The sequence below is a fragment of the Copadichromis virginalis genome, linkage group LG5 (assembly GCF_057382275.1).
Source record: "Copadichromis virginalis isolate Kocher_CV1m ecotype Utaka linkage group LG5, C_Virginalis_male_GT1.1, whole genome shotgun sequence".
NCBI classification, from domain to species: domain Eukaryota; kingdom Metazoa; phylum Chordata; class Actinopteri; order Cichliformes; family Cichlidae; genus Copadichromis; species Copadichromis virginalis.
In genome coordinates, this window is record NC_140622.1 from 26022086 (window position 1) to 26039545 (window position 17460).

The 17460-nt window shown below is 41.2% G+C and overlaps 1 protein-coding gene across 2 annotated transcripts; it reads left to right on the forward strand.

Moving 5' to 3' along the window:
* Positions 1–3380: 3380 nt before the first annotated feature.
* epha2a (eph receptor A2 a) lies at positions 3381–16272 on the forward strand. 2 transcript variants are annotated; one of them, XM_085457036.1, is made up of 17 exons: positions 3383–3573; positions 4365–4432; positions 5892–6528; positions 9970–10125; positions 10230–10562; positions 10960–11087; positions 11230–11407; positions 11525–11627; positions 11900–11952; positions 12042–12167; positions 12266–12451; positions 12539–12600; positions 12939–13148; positions 13337–13486; positions 13747–13940; positions 14784–14939; positions 15486–16272. In XM_085457036.1, the coding sequence occupies exons 1-17, from the start codon at positions 3498–3500 to the stop codon at positions 15592–15594; spliced, it is 2925 nt and encodes a 974-aa protein (XP_085313162.1). In that variant the 5' UTR covers positions 3383–3497; the 3' UTR covers positions 15595–16272. The 2 variants fall into 2 exon arrangements, with proteins under 2 accessions (XP_085313161.1, XP_085313162.1); XM_085457035.1 differs by having other exon boundaries at positions 3381–3573; positions 12266–12600.
* Positions 16273–17460: the final 1188 nt, after the last annotated feature.

A 17460-nucleotide genomic window follows, 5' to 3' on the forward strand; every position in this document is an offset into this window, starting at 1 on the left:
TTATTTAAAAGAAAAAGTGATTTTTCACAGGACTCACCCAAGATTAGCTTGTAGGACCACATACTGAAGCAATCACTTTCACTTTGATTTTATCAGTCTCTCTTGTTTCAGTTTGTGAGCGTTTATTTATGCCCAGCTCTCTGAAGGTTGATGTCCGGACCTTCACAGGGCCATCACAGCACCCTGATTCTTTTCTTTTTCAGACATTTAGCTGTAGATTTGCTGCTATGGTTGGGATTATTGTCATGTTGCATGATCCACTTTTGGCCAAGCTTTAGCTGACAGACAAATGGCTTCATATTTGACTCTAGAATACTTTTCTATACAGAGGAGTTCACGGTCAACTACAATGTGCCCAGGGCCTGTGAGTGTAAAACAAGCCCAAATCCTTATCCGTTCACTGCCGTGTTTGACGGCTGGTTTGAGGTATTTGCACTGATATGCTTTGTTGGGTTTTCTCCTACTTGGCATTGTGCATTATAGCCAGAAGTCTTGCAGTTAGTTCAGATGCAACTTTGCAAACTTTGCAGAGAAGAGGCAGTGAGTTTGCTGGGATGTCCACTTTTTGAAAGATTGTGGCAGTGTATTAACACACACCTCAGTGCTCCAGAAAACTGCCTTGACTTGAGTTAATCAAGTGCAATTTATCAGCAGCACTTTGCTACTAGTCTTAATTCCTATGGAAGCAGTAAGGATGTGCTTGGTTTTTCACAGAATTGCATAGAGTCCTGCTACTTTATTTAAGTAAATGATTAGAGGGCTTCCTTCACTGTTAGGTGATAGACATAAAAATGCATGCACAAACGTGTGAACTCATCATTTCGTAACAAGGGTTTTGGGGGCTCTCACTGAGAGTGTGGTGGAAAACAGTAGGTGCATTTCATGTTAGTGCTACACAAAAACACCCCAGTGCTTTCAGTGGTGTTCCACTTCTCTGTTTGCTGATACGACAAAAAGTGTAAGGAAAGCGAGGGTATGGGGGAGCCAGGTTTGAATGACATGGTGTTGCTGCCACGACTGTTGTTCACTGACCCACAAAATGCAGGCCCAGCCCCCAGTGTGAAGTACTTTTGTGTTGTCATCACCCTCAGAAGCCTGGGACCTGTGATGGGAGGGTGTTTGAGCGATCTGAGGCGGCAGTCCACTCTCCAGAAGGTTACATGCTCTGTTCGGTGGCTAAAAAGAAGCCTGTATTGTAATGAAAGCATTTGCATACTTTTGTATTAGAGAGGGTATTAACCTCTGACACCTTTGAGAACTGGTTGACAAGAGGCCACTTCTCACAGTCTAAGCGTTAACACACTTGAAAATAACACCTAAGCGTACCTCAGTGTGTATCAAAATCAATAAAGAGAGGAGGAAAAGGTCTGCTTAGGTTTTTGAGATTGAAGTTGGCTTCAAGTGGCCGTTCACCCTCAACAGAGAGTGTTGGAGGATTTGAAAATGAGAGATCTTGTGGATCTTAAGCATGATGTTGGCTCTTTGAGACTGAAAACCAGACCAAATGTTTTTTTTCTTAAAGAGAGTTGCAAAACTAAAGTCTCTTGTGTTGAGTGACTGACATGAAGAAAGTGTTTGGGGAGTCATTAACAAATTGCAGATGGAGAGAAACCAAATGGAGGGACATTTAGAATACTTTTTTGAAGTGAAAAAACAGTGAAAAAAGTTCACTGTTAATTGTTGTAAGCTGTAAAAATAGCCTAAAAGAATTACTCTTATCAGCCCAAAATACACTTTGATTTATAAGCAATTGAAGGAGGGTCATAGAGTCGTAACTCAACCCGCACTTAACTTGTTAATCTATTTCTTTCAGTGGTATCTTTCATTTTGTCTGTTGTATGATTAATGGCCGTGTAGGGTAGCGCTGGACAAGACATTGTCTGACTCTTCAGTTAAATTTTTTTTTACAGGGGTCTTTGTGAGGACCGTTGGCTGTGTATGGCTCTAAGCCTGAGGGGCTCTTCTCTCCAAGTACATGCTGCTTCACAGAGAAGACTTGACTCTGAAATTCCTCCAGATAAGAGTTGCTAGGTGATGTTATTGTTAGATCTTCTTTGTGGTCGCATATTCATATCCAAATTATAAGGTTCTTTATGAGGACTGTCTCATTAGTAGTCATATATTCATACCAGACCACCCCCCTACTTGACCCCTCCTTTACAAGTCGTGGGAAAGACAAGCCCTGGATGGGATGTGGAGAAGGACTCAGGCAATTACTTGGACGATGGTCAACTTAAACTCACTTTTAAAAAGGCCAAAAACATTTGTAGTGTATTATTGACATTTTATGGAAACATTTGAAATCAATGTAAAAAACAATTCCAGAACATAATCAAACATTGGCTATACATCTTTTTTTAGACAAGATTTAACATCAAACACAGCAAGAAAGAAAAGAGAGAAAAAACTATTAGCTGTTTATCTACATAGGTTGATGCTTAATCTTTAACTGAATTCCTATATCATGTGCAAAACTCTAAAGCTACATTAGCAACAGATGGAAAGAAATAAAAAGAGTTCAATGCAAATTTTGAACCCCCCAAAACAAAACAAACTAAAGCTAATTTTATATGTATTCTTTGTTCAAATTTGCTTAAAGCATGGCAACTATAGTATAATTAGGAAGAGATAAGATGGATTAGTTCTCCCTGTAGTAAAGACTTTAAAAGACACTTTTACAGATATAATTCCAACACAATATTTTTGAGATGGGATTTAAAGATCAGATGTAAATTTAATATGTCTTAAATTTGTGTAGACCCATTTGTTGACATTGGTGAAATATACTAAAATGCCATTTGCACTACTGTTTTGCACAGTATTTTACTTCAGTATCATTTTTAATTTGAACAATTATTCATTATGAAAAATAAACCCTATAAAATCCAATGTACAGTCAATATTATAGTCATTGAAACATCATTTAAAAATAAATAATAGGCATTAGGTAGGCTATTGAAGCATAAACATCAAGAGGCTGCCAGGATTATCGGTGCAAAAGTGTAACAATAGGAATAGACGCTGAGTTGTAGGATAATTGGTATTGTTAGTATGTGTGTTTGCATATTAATATTTATGTTTATACTTAACACATATATGATCAACAATAATTAAAAGGAAGTGTGCATTTACCCGGCTTTAACGCTGACAGAAACTGAGAGATATAAGCTATAAAAATTATACTGATTAAACCAATACTTAAAGAAGAAGAAGAAGGAGTAATAGTTGAAGAAGAACCTCTCGTTCCAATGAAACAGGTGCTTCAGACGCCTAGCCCCAAACGCCAAATATGGAAGACTTCCACATTCCAAAGGACAAGGGGGGCGGGGCGATGACGCCACCTGTTTCTCAATGGGCTCGAGGACTGGAGAGCTCGTGCTCAGCCGGTGGAGTGAGGAATTCTGAGAAGTGTCGGCCGAAGGGTGGACGGAGGAGCGAGCGAGCGAGCGACTGACTGTAGGATACACGAGCAGGACTTTTAAAAGTTTTATGGAGCTATGGAGCTGCGTGGACTCAACTTATTCTTGTTTTTATTTATTAACCGAGTATTTCTCAGCCTCCAGTCGAAAGAACGTAAGTTACTTTTTCTTTTAAACTACTTTTATAAGAGATTAAAGTTTAGCTCGGCTTTACCGCATCCCGTGAATCATTCGGCTGGAATTTGAACTCTTTGAGTTTTGTCTTTCATTTTTGTCCTTATCAATGTTTTATTCTTCATTAAAAATAAATAAATAAAATAGTTTCACTGTAATTTTCTTTGTCAGCCAGCTGTTTAAAATCAAGAGCGATGTATTTTTGATGTCCGTTCGCTATACGGTTCTGGAAACAAATATATAGATTTTTCAAATCTATTATTACTTTTCTGTTATAGGCCTAAGTCTTATTTTATTTATTTTATTTTAATTAAAAAAAAAGATTTTTATTAGTGATACTGCTAAACCTTGGGCCTAAGGGGCACCTGTTGAACTTTTTAATTCACTTGTGCAGGAGATACATGTATTTCTCTCGTCATGGCAATTTAACTGCCCACGCCTTTCACAGGCATTATTAGCCCTGAATCCTGAACCTGGAGGACACGGTCAATGAAGTCTTGAATTAAGCCGATATGCTGGATTAAAACGTCAGAAAGCATGGCATGCGCCCCCCATAAAGCTGCTGGCACCCAGAGATCAATGCAGACAATGTTACTGTACATGCAAAAATAAAAGCACAAAGCCAATAACTAATATAAAGACACACAGTTGTCTTTTCCAGCTGGGAATTAAATTGGTAAAATTAGTTAGACACAACAAAAAAGTGCAGCTATCTTAATATCACTTGATTATGTCCCTGTTGTAACAATTTATTCTTGTTTCTTCCTGCAGAAGTATTGCTGGATATGAGAGCTTCGGGATCAGAGTTGGGATGGTTGACATCGCCATATGAGAACGGAGTGAGTATTTATACCTCAGCAGGCATTTTTAAGACTGCAGGTTCATGGATCTAAGCTGCCTTTCGCTTTGCAGAACAACAAGCACACAAATTTCTCTTCAAGAATTTGAATAACAGAAGGCCTCTCCTTCTCTCACTCTCTCTGCTCATTCAGTCCTCTAAAAAAGCTCTCTGGGAGAGGTGGAATGAGTGGCAGCTAGATGAGGTTTGGCACATCTCAGCTTAGTCTTGTGTTAACGCTACCCTTTCATAAAGAACTTATGAATGCAGTTAAAATGTCAAGGCTCAACCTACATTTAAATTTACTGTACCAAAGACAGTTTTACACAATAGCTGCAGATTGTTTTTCACTCCAAGCCCAAACCATAAAACCAAATTTTAGGATGATTTTTTTCCCCTCCCTCTCATGATTCCTTTCTGAATTTAGAGATGACAGAAACAAGATAATGTGTACAATATGAAGAGATGACTAAAAGAAAACACAAAAAATGTGGTCCATATGTGCAGAACCATCCTTCCTGCCTATCTATAGTTCAGTGGCTTTTTGTCTTAAAAAAGCAACAGGACATGGCCGGTTCCACTGTGTGGGCTACGTTTCTTCTCAAAGATCTGAAGATTGTTGCTGTTTTGGATAGGATTTCCCGTTGTCTATTAAAGCTTACGGTTGCCGTGAAACTTTCTCACGCTTAAAAAGTTTATTTTTAATTTGTACCAGGGATGGCTTCTTGTCTTCAGCAGTTTTGTTTTTTAACCAGCCAGACGTCCTCAATAATAAGAAATAAATACCTAAAAATTTGACTGAAAATTTAAGAGATTCAGTGAAGGTACCTAAAGCAGTGTTCTTCTAATGTACTGGCACAAATTACCTTTCTCCAAACATTTGCCACCTCTTTTTTCCCCCCAACTGCTCCCAAAGTTGTCTAAGTGGGAGAATTGATTTAGTTCCTGAAACCCATTCCCAACTGCTAACATATGAGGTGTTGAATTTTAATGGTTAATCTAGGCTTTTAATCCCTCTGCTTCTCTCTCTTAAAAAACTCTTAATAGCTGCCAATTTTGCTGCCATGCCTTAAGCAGGACTCTGCTCATAAAGCTCATTTAGCTGCTGTAAATGTTAGTTGGTGTTCTACAGTAGTGTTTGCTGGATTTATGTCTCACACACATGCAGGCTTGTGCGTTAGTGGAAAACCACACACGTCGTGAGCGCAGCACATGTCCAGGCCAATAATCCTTAAGCGTGGAAAAAAAAAAAGCTCCAGCTCACTTCTGCACTTTTACAAGCTTCTTAGTAAGCATGAAAGAAGAGGTGTCTCATCAATGAAAGTGGGTTTTTTTTGGAAAGAACAAAGCTTCTACTTATTTCCTGAAAAGATGCCTTTTCTCCTTTCATCATTGTGTGCGACTTTACCCCCCTTACACTGATCCCTTTTGCTGTCTCTTTATCTTCTTCTGTTCTGCAGTGGGAAATTGTCCAGACAGTGGTGAATGGCACACTTTTTTACACTTACAGTGTTTGTAGCATAGAGACTACAGAACAGGATAACTGGCTGCGCACGACGTTTATTCAGCGGCGCCCGGGCACAAGCCGTGTCTCTGTGGAGCTCAGTTTTGTCGTGCGAGACTGCAACACTTTTGGTGGTGCGTCTGTTGGCTGCAAAGAAACCTTCAACCTATTCATCTCAGAGGCTGATGCTGACGTGGGAACGAACTTCCGTAAAGGACAGTTCCGCAAAGTGGCCACCATTGCTCCCGACGAGGTCACTCAGGGCCGGGTGCTAAAGGTGAACACAGAGACGAAGACTGTGGGGCCGCTGTCAAAGAAAGGCTTCTACCTGGGTTTTCAGGATGTGGGCGCTTGTGTGGCGCTGCTCTCTGTCCGAGTCTACTACAAGACATGCCCATCCACCGTGCAGAGCTTGGCAGTTTTCCCAGAGACTGTGGCAGATGCTCTCAGGGAGGTTGAGGGAGCCTGCGTAGAGAATGCCGTCAGCCAGGCCACCCCGCGCATCTACTGCACAGCTGAGGGTAAATGGGTGGTTCCCATGGTTCAATGCCAATGTCTCGCAGGCTACGAAGCCACAGGAGACTCCTGCCAAGGTAAGCACTGCCAGAAATATGCAACACTCTTGTCTGAGACGTGTTTGTGTTATTCTGTGAGTTAAAGCAAATGAAACGCCTTCAACCACTTACTTGTCATGGTGGAAATAATGAGTGCACGAGAATGTGAATTGTCTTTGTTTGCTTCGAAGTCTTGTGCAAAAAAAGGCTCCATATCATACTGTAGGTAAGGTACAGCAGGCAGGGCTGGGCATGGGAAAAAACGGAAGAAACGGATATCCAAACCTGTTTTGTTAAGCTTTTAAGGCAATCAAACATTTCTCCATATCACATTTCGTCACTTTCCCACTGATACCTCATCTTTATTGTCTTTATTTGCTAATGGCACATTATTTCCCCTGCCTTCCACTCAGGTCTCAGGAATGAGGCTTGGGTGAGACATTAGTTTATGGATAGCTCAGTGACTTTAGGTGATAATGTACAGTAAAAGAAGCTGTGGACTTTGGTTGTTTTACTACACTGGAAGCTTTTAAATGCAATTAAGAGTGGAAACTTAAAACATAACAGATTTTTGTTAGCAAATTTTTTTTTTCCAATTTAAAAAAACAGAACAAAAAAATGGCTTTCATCAAAATTATATTTCCTTTCAGTGGATATACATAGCTTTTAATCATTTAAGTGTTAAAAAAAACCCTACATAATTTTTAACCTAAGGAGGTTTTGCCGATTCAACCAAGCTCAGGTAAAGTGTGCAAAAAGTTTGTGGTATGTACTTGGAGAAAGACGGCGTGTGCGTAAAGTCAGTACAAAAACACACAGCTGTGGGGTTCATAGTGTTTGTGCTCATGCTGGTCATGCAGAAGTTGGCCTGTGCGTTGGCATTCTGGGGTGTGGTGCACTGGACTGTCTGGAGGAAACGTGGGAGGAGAGAAGCTGCAGAGAGAAAAGGAAGGAGGAAGGGCACGATAGGCTGTGGGGATTTCTGAAAGGAATTCTTTTATCCTGGCGTCACCTACAGAAGTGACTGACTACAGGAAGGGCCGGGTGAATGTGAATGTGTCAGAATGACTACCTTAATGGTATGTCTTCTCCTCACAGGAATTTGTTTTGAGCAAGTTGCTAAGGCGACAGGAACCACAGATTACAGGGAAGAGGTTGACACGCCTGTTATAGTTTAGCCTGAGTCAAGCTGCGGTTTATGACTCTTGATGGTCTGAGCCACCTTGCCTGGCAGAGATTGGTTTCATTTTGAGTCTTTTCCAAGAAGAGCACATATTAGTCATACCAGGTGACAGAATTAAACGGTCATTAAGATGGCCATCCATCAAAAAATAATTTTTTGAGTGAAAGATCTTTGGATTTTTAACTTCTGGTCATACAAACAATGACATTTAATAGCTGTGAAACATTTACCACCATTTTTTCCACACTATATATTAATGAAACAAATAACTGATTGGAAGCTCTTCAAAGCATGAATCTTATTTATGGGTTAGGGAGTTGCAGGAATGTTGCAGCCTGAGCCAAGCACCTGAAACGTTGGCACAAGAAGGCAGGAAATCTTTATGACTGCAACAATTGTTCACGTTTCTTGTATAAATAAACAATGCTGTAGCTTCTTCTAATATGAAAAAAAAAACAAAGCCTTATTCCAGTTTTTTGCAATAACTAGAGAAATTGTGGCCTCGAAGGGAAAAGGAAGTAAAGTGAGATGAGGAGGAATGCTGACTGACACAAATAAGCAGGTTGCCCGTGTTTTGAGTCAGAGGGTGGGGAGTGCGCCGACAGTTGGTGTGTGAGGGATGTTAGCTTCGTGGCCGCTTAGTTAGGTGTGGAGTGTAATTTGGTCAAAAGGATTAGTAGAGCAACAGGACAGCTGTTAGCCAATGACATGCTCTTCTTTTTGCTCTTTCATCCGGTTGTTAACACACGCAACGAGCTCCCTAATCCATGTTCCCACTCATTAGAACAATGGGCCGGTACAAAGAGTGAAAAACGGATTCAATTAACAGATGCATCAGTGCGGAACATAAGTCCTTTTCACATGCATGGCAGTCAAAGAGAACCTAGAACAATTGGAAGCACATTTTTCCATCAACAAGTGAGGACAAAAGTTGGGCAAAAGTTTTATTTTTTCTTAAACTAGCCTTTTTAAACATGAGCAAAACACGTTTTTAAGCCAAAACTGAAATGCTGAAGTACTGACATGAAAATCTGAAAGTTTGCATTAATGATGTTTGTATTCTTGCACGGCACACATGCTGCTATTTGTGAGCTATATAATGAGGAATACAACATATTTATAGCACCACTCTGTCCAATTTCAGAGACAATAGATGAATGGGGCTGGGGTTTCTTTGGTACGTGACAAAGGTCCTGCTGCTCCAGCTCAAGATAAAATGGGCTGGCCTCCTTTTCTTATGCGGCGGGGGGGGGGAAAAAAGCCCCTCAGCTACACCCCCACTGCCGCCAAGTGACTCCCCAGAGAGAACTTCTGTTGGTGCTCCAGACCTTTACCCCATCCCCCGTCTTCTATCCATTCATCTCTATCCCTCCTACTCAATCTCAATCTGCACCTTCGCCTCCAATGCAACAGTAGTTGGGGTGCAAAGGTCCTTCTGCTTTGGCGTCTTCAATCCAGGGTTCACTCAGTTTTTTTTTGTTTTTTTTTTTTTTCTTTTCTTTGACCACCAGCACAGGAGCCAGATGAAAGACTGCACCACAGGGAGACTGCAGAATCAAACCAGAGACAGGAGCTCTTTCATAAGATAAAATCTATTTTTCTAACAGTGCTCTGAGGGCTTACCTCAGTTAGAAAATATGTGCATCTGTATCCATGAAAGAGCAAAAAATATTCCTGTCCAGCTCTTCCTCTTTCCTGATTCAGAATGGGTCGCTGTAATTTGTGACTGATGTCGGGGGTTAGCGGAAGGAAGGAAGAAAGGGAGGAAACATCAGCCTTAGACGGAGTTGCAGTTCTAACCCTGCGCTCTGATTTTTGTCCTGTCTGCATGTTCGTTAACCTCTCATGCCCTGGAAGGCTGTTTATCTATGTGGCGAAATGCCCGCTACAGCATTGCACCAGTGTCCAATGTGCCATTTCCTTTGGCAAGACCGTAAATGTTAACTGCCAGAGAATATGAGCCAGGGGTTCACAGGGGAAGGGAAGATCAGATCACCTGATGGATTTAATGCTGTCATCCGGTTGACACTGGCAGTGCGACCTGAGATTAGGCCTCAAGGCAAAACAGGCGAGTGAAGGCAGATCGTCAGGGAAATCCCTATTCATTCCTCTGGGTACAAAGACTCTGTTATTATGGGTTACTCACAACAAATGCTTCCTGTCGGGTGGAAATGGCTGGTAACACAGAGAGAGCCTTATTGTTTGCATTTTGATCATTCATTCCTTCCTGTGTTTGTCTGATTCATATGTCATGTTTAAACCAACACACACCTTCTCCCCCTCTCTCTCACACACAGCATGCAAACCAGGATACTTCAAGCCCTCTGTATCGAACAACTTCTGTCAGGTTTGTCCTGATAACACCAAGCCCTCTGCTTCCGGAGCCAGTGAATGTCTGTGTGAAGAAGGTTTCTTCCGGGCTCCTTCAGACCCTCCTACATCAGCCTGCTCCGGTAAGACCCTGACTCAGATTTTTTTTTTTTAATTACTTTTATCACATGGAAAGTATTTTGAAGTATTTTTCTGACTGTTCTGTGTCATTTATTTATTTCCCTAGCTCCACCTAGTGCCCCTCGTGACCTTACCTCCATGACTCTGCCAGGGGAGGGCAAGTTGCAGCTGTTCTGGAGCCCACCACTGGTGACTGGGGGTCGCAGTGACCTTATGTACAGTGTGGTGTGCAAACTCTGTGACGAGGCCTCTTGCATCCCCTGCGGCGAGAAGATCCGCTTTGAGCCAGGACCTACGGACCTGCAGGACCCCACAGTTGTTGTTAGTGACCTGGACTCTCATCTCAACTACACGTTCACTGTAGAGGCTCAAAGTGGCGTGTCGCAGTTCAGTGCCGAGAGGCCCACTGCAACCATCACCACTGCTCTGGACTACACAGGTGAGCTTTTCTTTTTCGAACATTGGCTTTATATGATTATTGTTTTGGGGCTGTATGTGTGGCAACCACTGTTGTATGGTAAACACTGCAATGTGACATATTCTGTAATATTAATGACGTATTCCCAGAAAGTCATCTTTCATATATCTTCTGAGAGAAGGGGTATCCAGGTTCCTAAACCGAAGAGTAGGGTTAAAAGAGTGACAAACTTTGGAGCTATTTTCATGTAATATCAGAGCTATAAATTAAAGGGTTTTGCAAAAGACAGACTCAATCCAGAGGAGAGGACTTCAGTCTGACCCACTGAATCCCAGAGGCTTTCATCTCCACATGTCCTTTCCAAAGACTATGATTAGTCACTAACCATTATTTTGCTTTCTGTCTCGCCAACCGTTAGATCCCCCCAAGGTGACGGAGATCCATCTGGATGATCGCAGCCCCACCAGTCTGTTTCTGTCCTGGACTCCTACTCGCCGACCTCCAGCCCACATCAATCATCGCTATGAGCTTATGTACCGCAGAAAAGTACGATGGAGAGCTTTGGGCTCTTTTGTTTGTTTTTTTCCCCTCCTTTTTTCAAAATCGAGGCTGTTTTTTCATTTCAAATTCTAATCCATTTTCCTTTTCCTTTCTTTTTCTTTCTTTCTTTTTTTTTTTTAATTTGTAGGACGACAGTACCGAGGGTGATGTGACCACCTACAAAGTCCTAATTTTGGACAAAAGCTTTGTGCAGATTGATGGTCTCATCCCAGCCACTACTTACACATTCAGGGTCCATGCTCTGGGCCCCGAAGGCAACCCTGGCAGCTACAGTGCCGACCATGAGTTTAATACTTTTCCATTAGGTACCAGCAGCCTTAAAATCTACAGTAGCCAAAACAGTTTCTCAAACATCTCTCTATACATGTGTATATTTTAATTACTTGAGTTGATACAGGTCTGTATTTCTGTCATTTATACAGCTGAGCCTCAGTTTGGGAACAAGCCCACCATGGTGATGGTAGCTGTATTCGGAGTAGCGGTTATTCTGCTTGTTGTGGTGGCTGGCCTGCTGCTGCGTAAACGGTTGGTAACTGTACACTTCATATCCACGGTCAATGTGTGTCATTCAGATAAATATTATCTACAGCCATGCAAACTGTGTGATTATGTGCCACAAGTTCAAGTAAATGAAGGATACTCTGGCATGACAGCTCAGGGAGAGGTTATGAGTAATAACTGGTGCTGCTATTGAATACACCCTTTGTCTTTGTCAGCTCAAGCTGACCTGCAATTGTTTAAAAAGCCACTCTGTATTCTACCTAGTCCTCTGGTGATTAATCTTGTTTTCCTCTCAGGCGACTGAACGCTCGCAGGCGAGGAGGACCCGAGGATCCCTACTTTTCAACAGGTTTGCAAAGCTCAGCTGCAGTAAGAGTCAGAAAGTAGGTTGACTATTGAAACTGTAGGCTTATTTTTTGATTATGATCTTCTCACCAGATCAACATAAACCTCTCAAGACGTACATTGATCCACATACCTATGAGGACCCTAATATTGCCATCCACAAGTTTGTCACTGAAATTGACCCCAGTGTGATCGGCAAACAAAAAGTCATCGGTGTAGGTGAGTAGGTGTTTTCAAATCTCCTTCATTCCTTCACTTTTATGAACTCTCAGATCGGACTTTCTAACATTTCCACCTTCTGTTTGACTGCCAATCAGGAGAGTTTGGGGAAGTGTTTCGGGGTGTAATGAAGATTCCCGGGAGAGGCGAGGTGCCTGTAGCAATCAAGACCCTCAAGCCAGGCTACTCGGAGAAACAGAGGCAGGACTTCTTGAGTGAGGCCACCATCATGGGTCAATTCTCACACCCGAATATCATCCACCTGGAGGGAGTTATCACCAAATGTGAGTCAATGTTCTCAAAAGCCGACATATCTGTTAACTTCTTGTACTCATTTCCTCCATTAAACATATTTGTGTTTATATTCTCAGTTAAACATGCCATGATAGTGACTGAATACATGGAGAACGGAGCTCTCGACACATATCTGAAGGTAGGTGCATGCTAGTGGAAAAATAGCTTCATTATTTAATCATCACTTTGTAATCTTTTATGTGTGTGTGTGTGTGTATATATATATATATATATATATATATATATATATAATTAATTAATTTGTCTCAAGCCTGACTCACTTTCATGTACAAACAGTATACACAGTACAAAGGATAACAGACTAATGAAACTACAACATTTTTTTTTTATCTATGCTTTTATGTTATATCACCAAGTTCTTTCCACGTTTTGTTTCATTCCTCTACATTTCCCCAGTAAAAACAAGAATGACAAAGAAAAAACAATAATATCGCAATTATTTTTTGTTCATTTTAGGGCCGTGATGGAGAGATTCCTCCGTACCAACTTGTGGGAATGCTGCGTGGAATAGCCGCTGGCATGAAATACCTCTCTGACATGAACTATGTCCACCGTGACCTGGCAGCAAGAAACGTTCTAGTCAACAACAACCTGGAGTGTAAGGTGTCTGACTTTGGATTGTCACGTGTGCTGGAAGATGATGCTGAGGGCACCTACACAACCAGAGTAAGTCTAACAGCTACATTTCACAATGCAAACGTAGCAAAAGAGAGTTAAACTGGATTTTTTTGGTCTAGTAAGAAATGCCTTATTGTTAGCTGTATTTCCACTCTTAAGTATCCAGACTGTCAGCATGTCCTGTTTCCACTCTTTTCACCCATTAAATATGATTTGTTAATGTTTTTTTCTGTCAGGGAGGTAAAATCCCCATCCGCTGGACTGCGCCAGAGGCCATCGCATACAGGAAGTTCACCTCGGCCAGCGACGTGTGGAGCTTTGGTATTGTCATGTGGGAAGTCATGGCATTTGGAGAACGGCCCTACTGGGACATGAGCAACCACGAGGTATGTTTCATTTGCCACTTTTCGTGGAGATGAGGGATTGTTTTGGCCTGTGAGGGTCAAACTTTAATGTATATTAGCAGTGAGAGTCTGCGTGAGCTATGCGGTGATAGAAAGTTGCCAGACATCCAGTGTAGTCTCCAACCGTCCTCTTCAAATCTGTTAAATACTGTTAATGTCAACATATGAGCACAGCAGTTTATTGTAGCAATGGCAGGCAGTGGTCTATGATTAATCTAACCACTGCCTTCACTCCTTCCCAGGTCATGAAGGCTATCAACGAGAACTTCAGGCTTCCTGCTCCAATGGATTGCCCATCCGCTATCTACCAGCTCATGCTCCAGTGTTGGCTGCACGAACGCTTAAAGCGACCTCGCTTCTTAGACATCGTCAACTTTCTGGACAAACTTCTCAAAAGCCCAGAATCCTTAAAGACCATCGCAGACTTTGACCCACGGTATGAACACAATAAATAACAGGGAGGAATGTGCCTTCCATCTTTTTTTTTTTTATCTTTAAACAAAAACAGGGGGAAGTGTAACATGTTGCTTTACATCTTGTTTATTTGATCTGTACAAATACAGATAGGTGCGTTTGTGTGTATGCATGAGTGGAATTATTCCTTGGCAAGAAACAATGAGTCTCTGCTGGTTGTTATCCAGTTATTTTCTTCTGATAAGTACCGTAGTTCTTCATAAAACTACTGATCTTGTTTTTACATCTCCAAAAATTCAAACCATTTGGGGACAGTGTTAAAAGAAAGTGATTATGCTAACTTCCAACTTCATAGTTTTTAGTAGCTTTTAATTGCTCACAGTGCAAAATAATCCTTAATTATGTTATACCGGGCCTTAGTGCAGATCCTCAGTTCACTTATTGTCCTAAACATGCCAGCTTTTCTTCTGATTGGCTGCTCCTCATAAATGGTGCTTAAACAACAGCTCACAGCCAAAGCAGTGTGCCTGAGCTGACCACATTAAGGATATTTGCTATCAGTGAAATTGGTACAAAGGTCAATGGAAAATACTCTGTGAAACCGAGCCTGAACTTTCAGCACAGAGGGATTGGTTGGACGCCATTTGAAACTGTGGCCTATGTTTAATATAGAAAGCATCACAGGCCATATTTAGAGAGAATAAAGAGACTGTAGTGGATTGTAAAGTTACACAACTCACAGCTTGTAAGTGGACTTTAAAACAATAAAACAGGTTGTTTCCTGTTCAAACATCATCACATGTACTCAGCTTGCATAAACACACTGTTAATGATGAGTAATCCAACTACATTTTGTTCCTCACAGCGTCTCCATCCGGCTGCCCAGCACCAGCGGCGGCGACGGTACCATGTTCAGGTCGGTACCCGAGTGGCTGGAATCCATCAAAATGAGCCAGTACAAGGAAAGCTTCGCTCGCGCTGGGATAACGACCATGGAGCAGGTGCTCGCTTTGAGACATGAGTAAGTGCACACATGGCACAGGTGCAGCCTCCGTCATGCTGTACTAACTTATCCGGCACCGTTGCACATTTTTTCAGTGACACAGAGAAAGTGTCCGACTGTCAGCCTGAACATTTGTTAACCAGCGTGCGAATGCATGAGCACTCTGCTCCCCCTCTGCCACTCATGTCATTCCACTCATTCTCTGCTGCTGTTACTTCTGCATGAGTGGCTCACAGGCATTTTTTTTCTGAAATATGCCCCATAGCCCTGTCAGATAAACCCAAGTAACCATTTAATGACAACATCGCTTTAAACAAACCATTTTAAACCCATTTGAAATAATAAACAATAATGGTTTGGTTCATTTGTACATATTTTTTGTGTAGGTACAACTTTTATATTACCCTTAAGCCACTTATATAAACTGTCTTTGCCTTTTAAAGGAGTTAAAACACCCTGAAAATGTGTTCACATACACCACCGCTCTGCTGTTTTGATTTGTTTTTGTTTTGTTTTTTGTCGTTTCAATCCTGTGTTCACGAGATACTTATGTGTCATTTTCAGAGACATCAGGAACATCGGAGTGAGGCTGCCTGGTCACATGAAACGGATAGCATACAGCATCCTGGGCCTGAAAGACGAGACGAGCTCCCTCAGCGTGTTCGCCGTGTGATCTAAGCATTCCTTCAAATCAAAGTGCACTGACCGACCATGCCATTTCACTCACGGAAGACAAGGACTGAAGTGGAGGGGCTGGAACTGAGCTACACTACAGCAGTGTGGTATGACTGAAAGGGACCCTCAGAGAGGACTCAAAATGAGACCATTCATGTACTTAATAAGAGAAAAGTAATTTATCTTTATATAAAAGTGTTTATAATGTCGAACATAAGCAAGTTATGCAATGCAGTAAATAAAATGATATAAATGAGGGTCAAATGTGGGATAATGTGAGAATGCTCGGCCCTGCATTTCCTGAAAGACTGAAATATCTAAGGCTCTTCAATGATAAAGAGCGACTTCTTAGAAGCACTCAGCATCCTGCCGGTGATTCTGAATCCTTAAATTTGTTTTGTTTACTTCTTGTGATCAGTGAGACTTTCTTTTAAATTAGGAATTGTTATTCCTCTCAGGGCAAAGAATCACATTCTTATGGTTTGTTTTTTTTAGTTAGTCTCTGTGTCACACCACGCATCTCTTTGTTTTATTTACATTACGTCTTAATACAAATGTTCATTTTTTTATTTATTATTTATTTTGTATTTATGTCAATTGTTACATGATAGATAACTCTGATCTTGTGCACAGGTGGTGTATTTCGTGTTTAAATAAAATCAGAGTTGCCTTGTAACTGTATCGCTTTCTTGTATTGGGCAGCAGTGAACATGTGTTTTTAGACTCATGGCTGTAGTGATGGCAAGTGTGACAGTCCGCTAAAATAGCTCAACACCAAGCTGGATGGATTGGCATGAAAGCTGATTCAAACGACTGTGGTCCCCTGGCAATGAATCACCTGCTGCTTTTTTTTTTTAAAGCAACACAAGCAGGTTGACATTTGTGGGTCAGACAGACGGTTTCAATAGTCTTCCTAAACTTTGATCATCAGCTGAACTTTCAACTAGTGCTATCATTAAGTAAAACAAAAAAAGCTCTCCATCAGCCTCAGCTGTACTACTTTGTAGTTACAAGAAAATATTAAATTACATTAATACATAACACCTAAAAGTAAAAGGCCATGTTTTTAAAAACATAAGAACATACAAACTCTGCAAAAAGAGGTCCCAGTTGGCCAAAAGATTCAAACCCAGAACCTTCTTGCTGTGTGGGGCGGCACTAACCATTGCACCACCATGTCGTCCATATAATAGTGCCTCTCTCTGCAAAGTATGCAGAAATTTTCTTTGAACTTGAGCGTTGTCTCCATTGCAATGATCTTTCCATACTATCCCAATCTCCACGTGTTGTGATCATCTGTTTCTGGAAACCTGAAGCTCAATCAAAATCTATCCTAATCTGCTGTCTGTTCAATCTAAGATGTATTCACTGCTACAGATGTGCTTACATTAAACACACTTCATATTTAAGGCCTGCTACGATGTAGGGTTTGAAGTTGGATGGTGGCTCTGACATGCAGGCAGATGAGCTGCTGTGATGACCCTTAAAGGGAGCAGCCAAAAGAAGATACTTCATACTTGTTCATATTTGTCTTATTCCATTAGCTCTGCAACAACAGAGTGTGAATCAAACCTTCAGTCTCCTTTTCAAAAGGTAAAAGCATCATCATTATGCATTGCAGCTAATAGTTGCTCTGTTTCTAGACTACACTCAGTAATAGCATGTCACACAAGTGTGCTACACAAAAACTGAGGGCATGGTGTGATGGACCCGCACACAAGAATTTCACTCACATGTACTGTACCAGTGTACCTGCACATGTGATGTGACAATAAAAGTGATTTGATTTATTCAGTTTTTGCAGTGCTTTAACAATCCAACACCATAATTTCTTCACTGTATTATGGAAATCATACTAAAAAAC

Excerpts from the sequence above, each read along its gene's own strand:
- epha2a (XM_085457035.1), top strand. The coding sequence starts at position 3,498 with ATGGAGCTGCGTGGACTCAACTTATTCTTGTTTTTATTTATTAACCGA. Across the intron at positions 13,149-13,336 it reads AGGGCACCTACACAACCAGA|GGAGGTAAAATCCCCATCCG; the intron begins GTAAGTCTAACA and ends TTTTTCTGTCAG. Across the intron at positions 13,487-13,746 it reads GGGACATGAGCAACCACGAG|GTCATGAAGGCTATCAACGA; the intron begins GTATGTTTCATT and ends ACTCCTTCCCAG.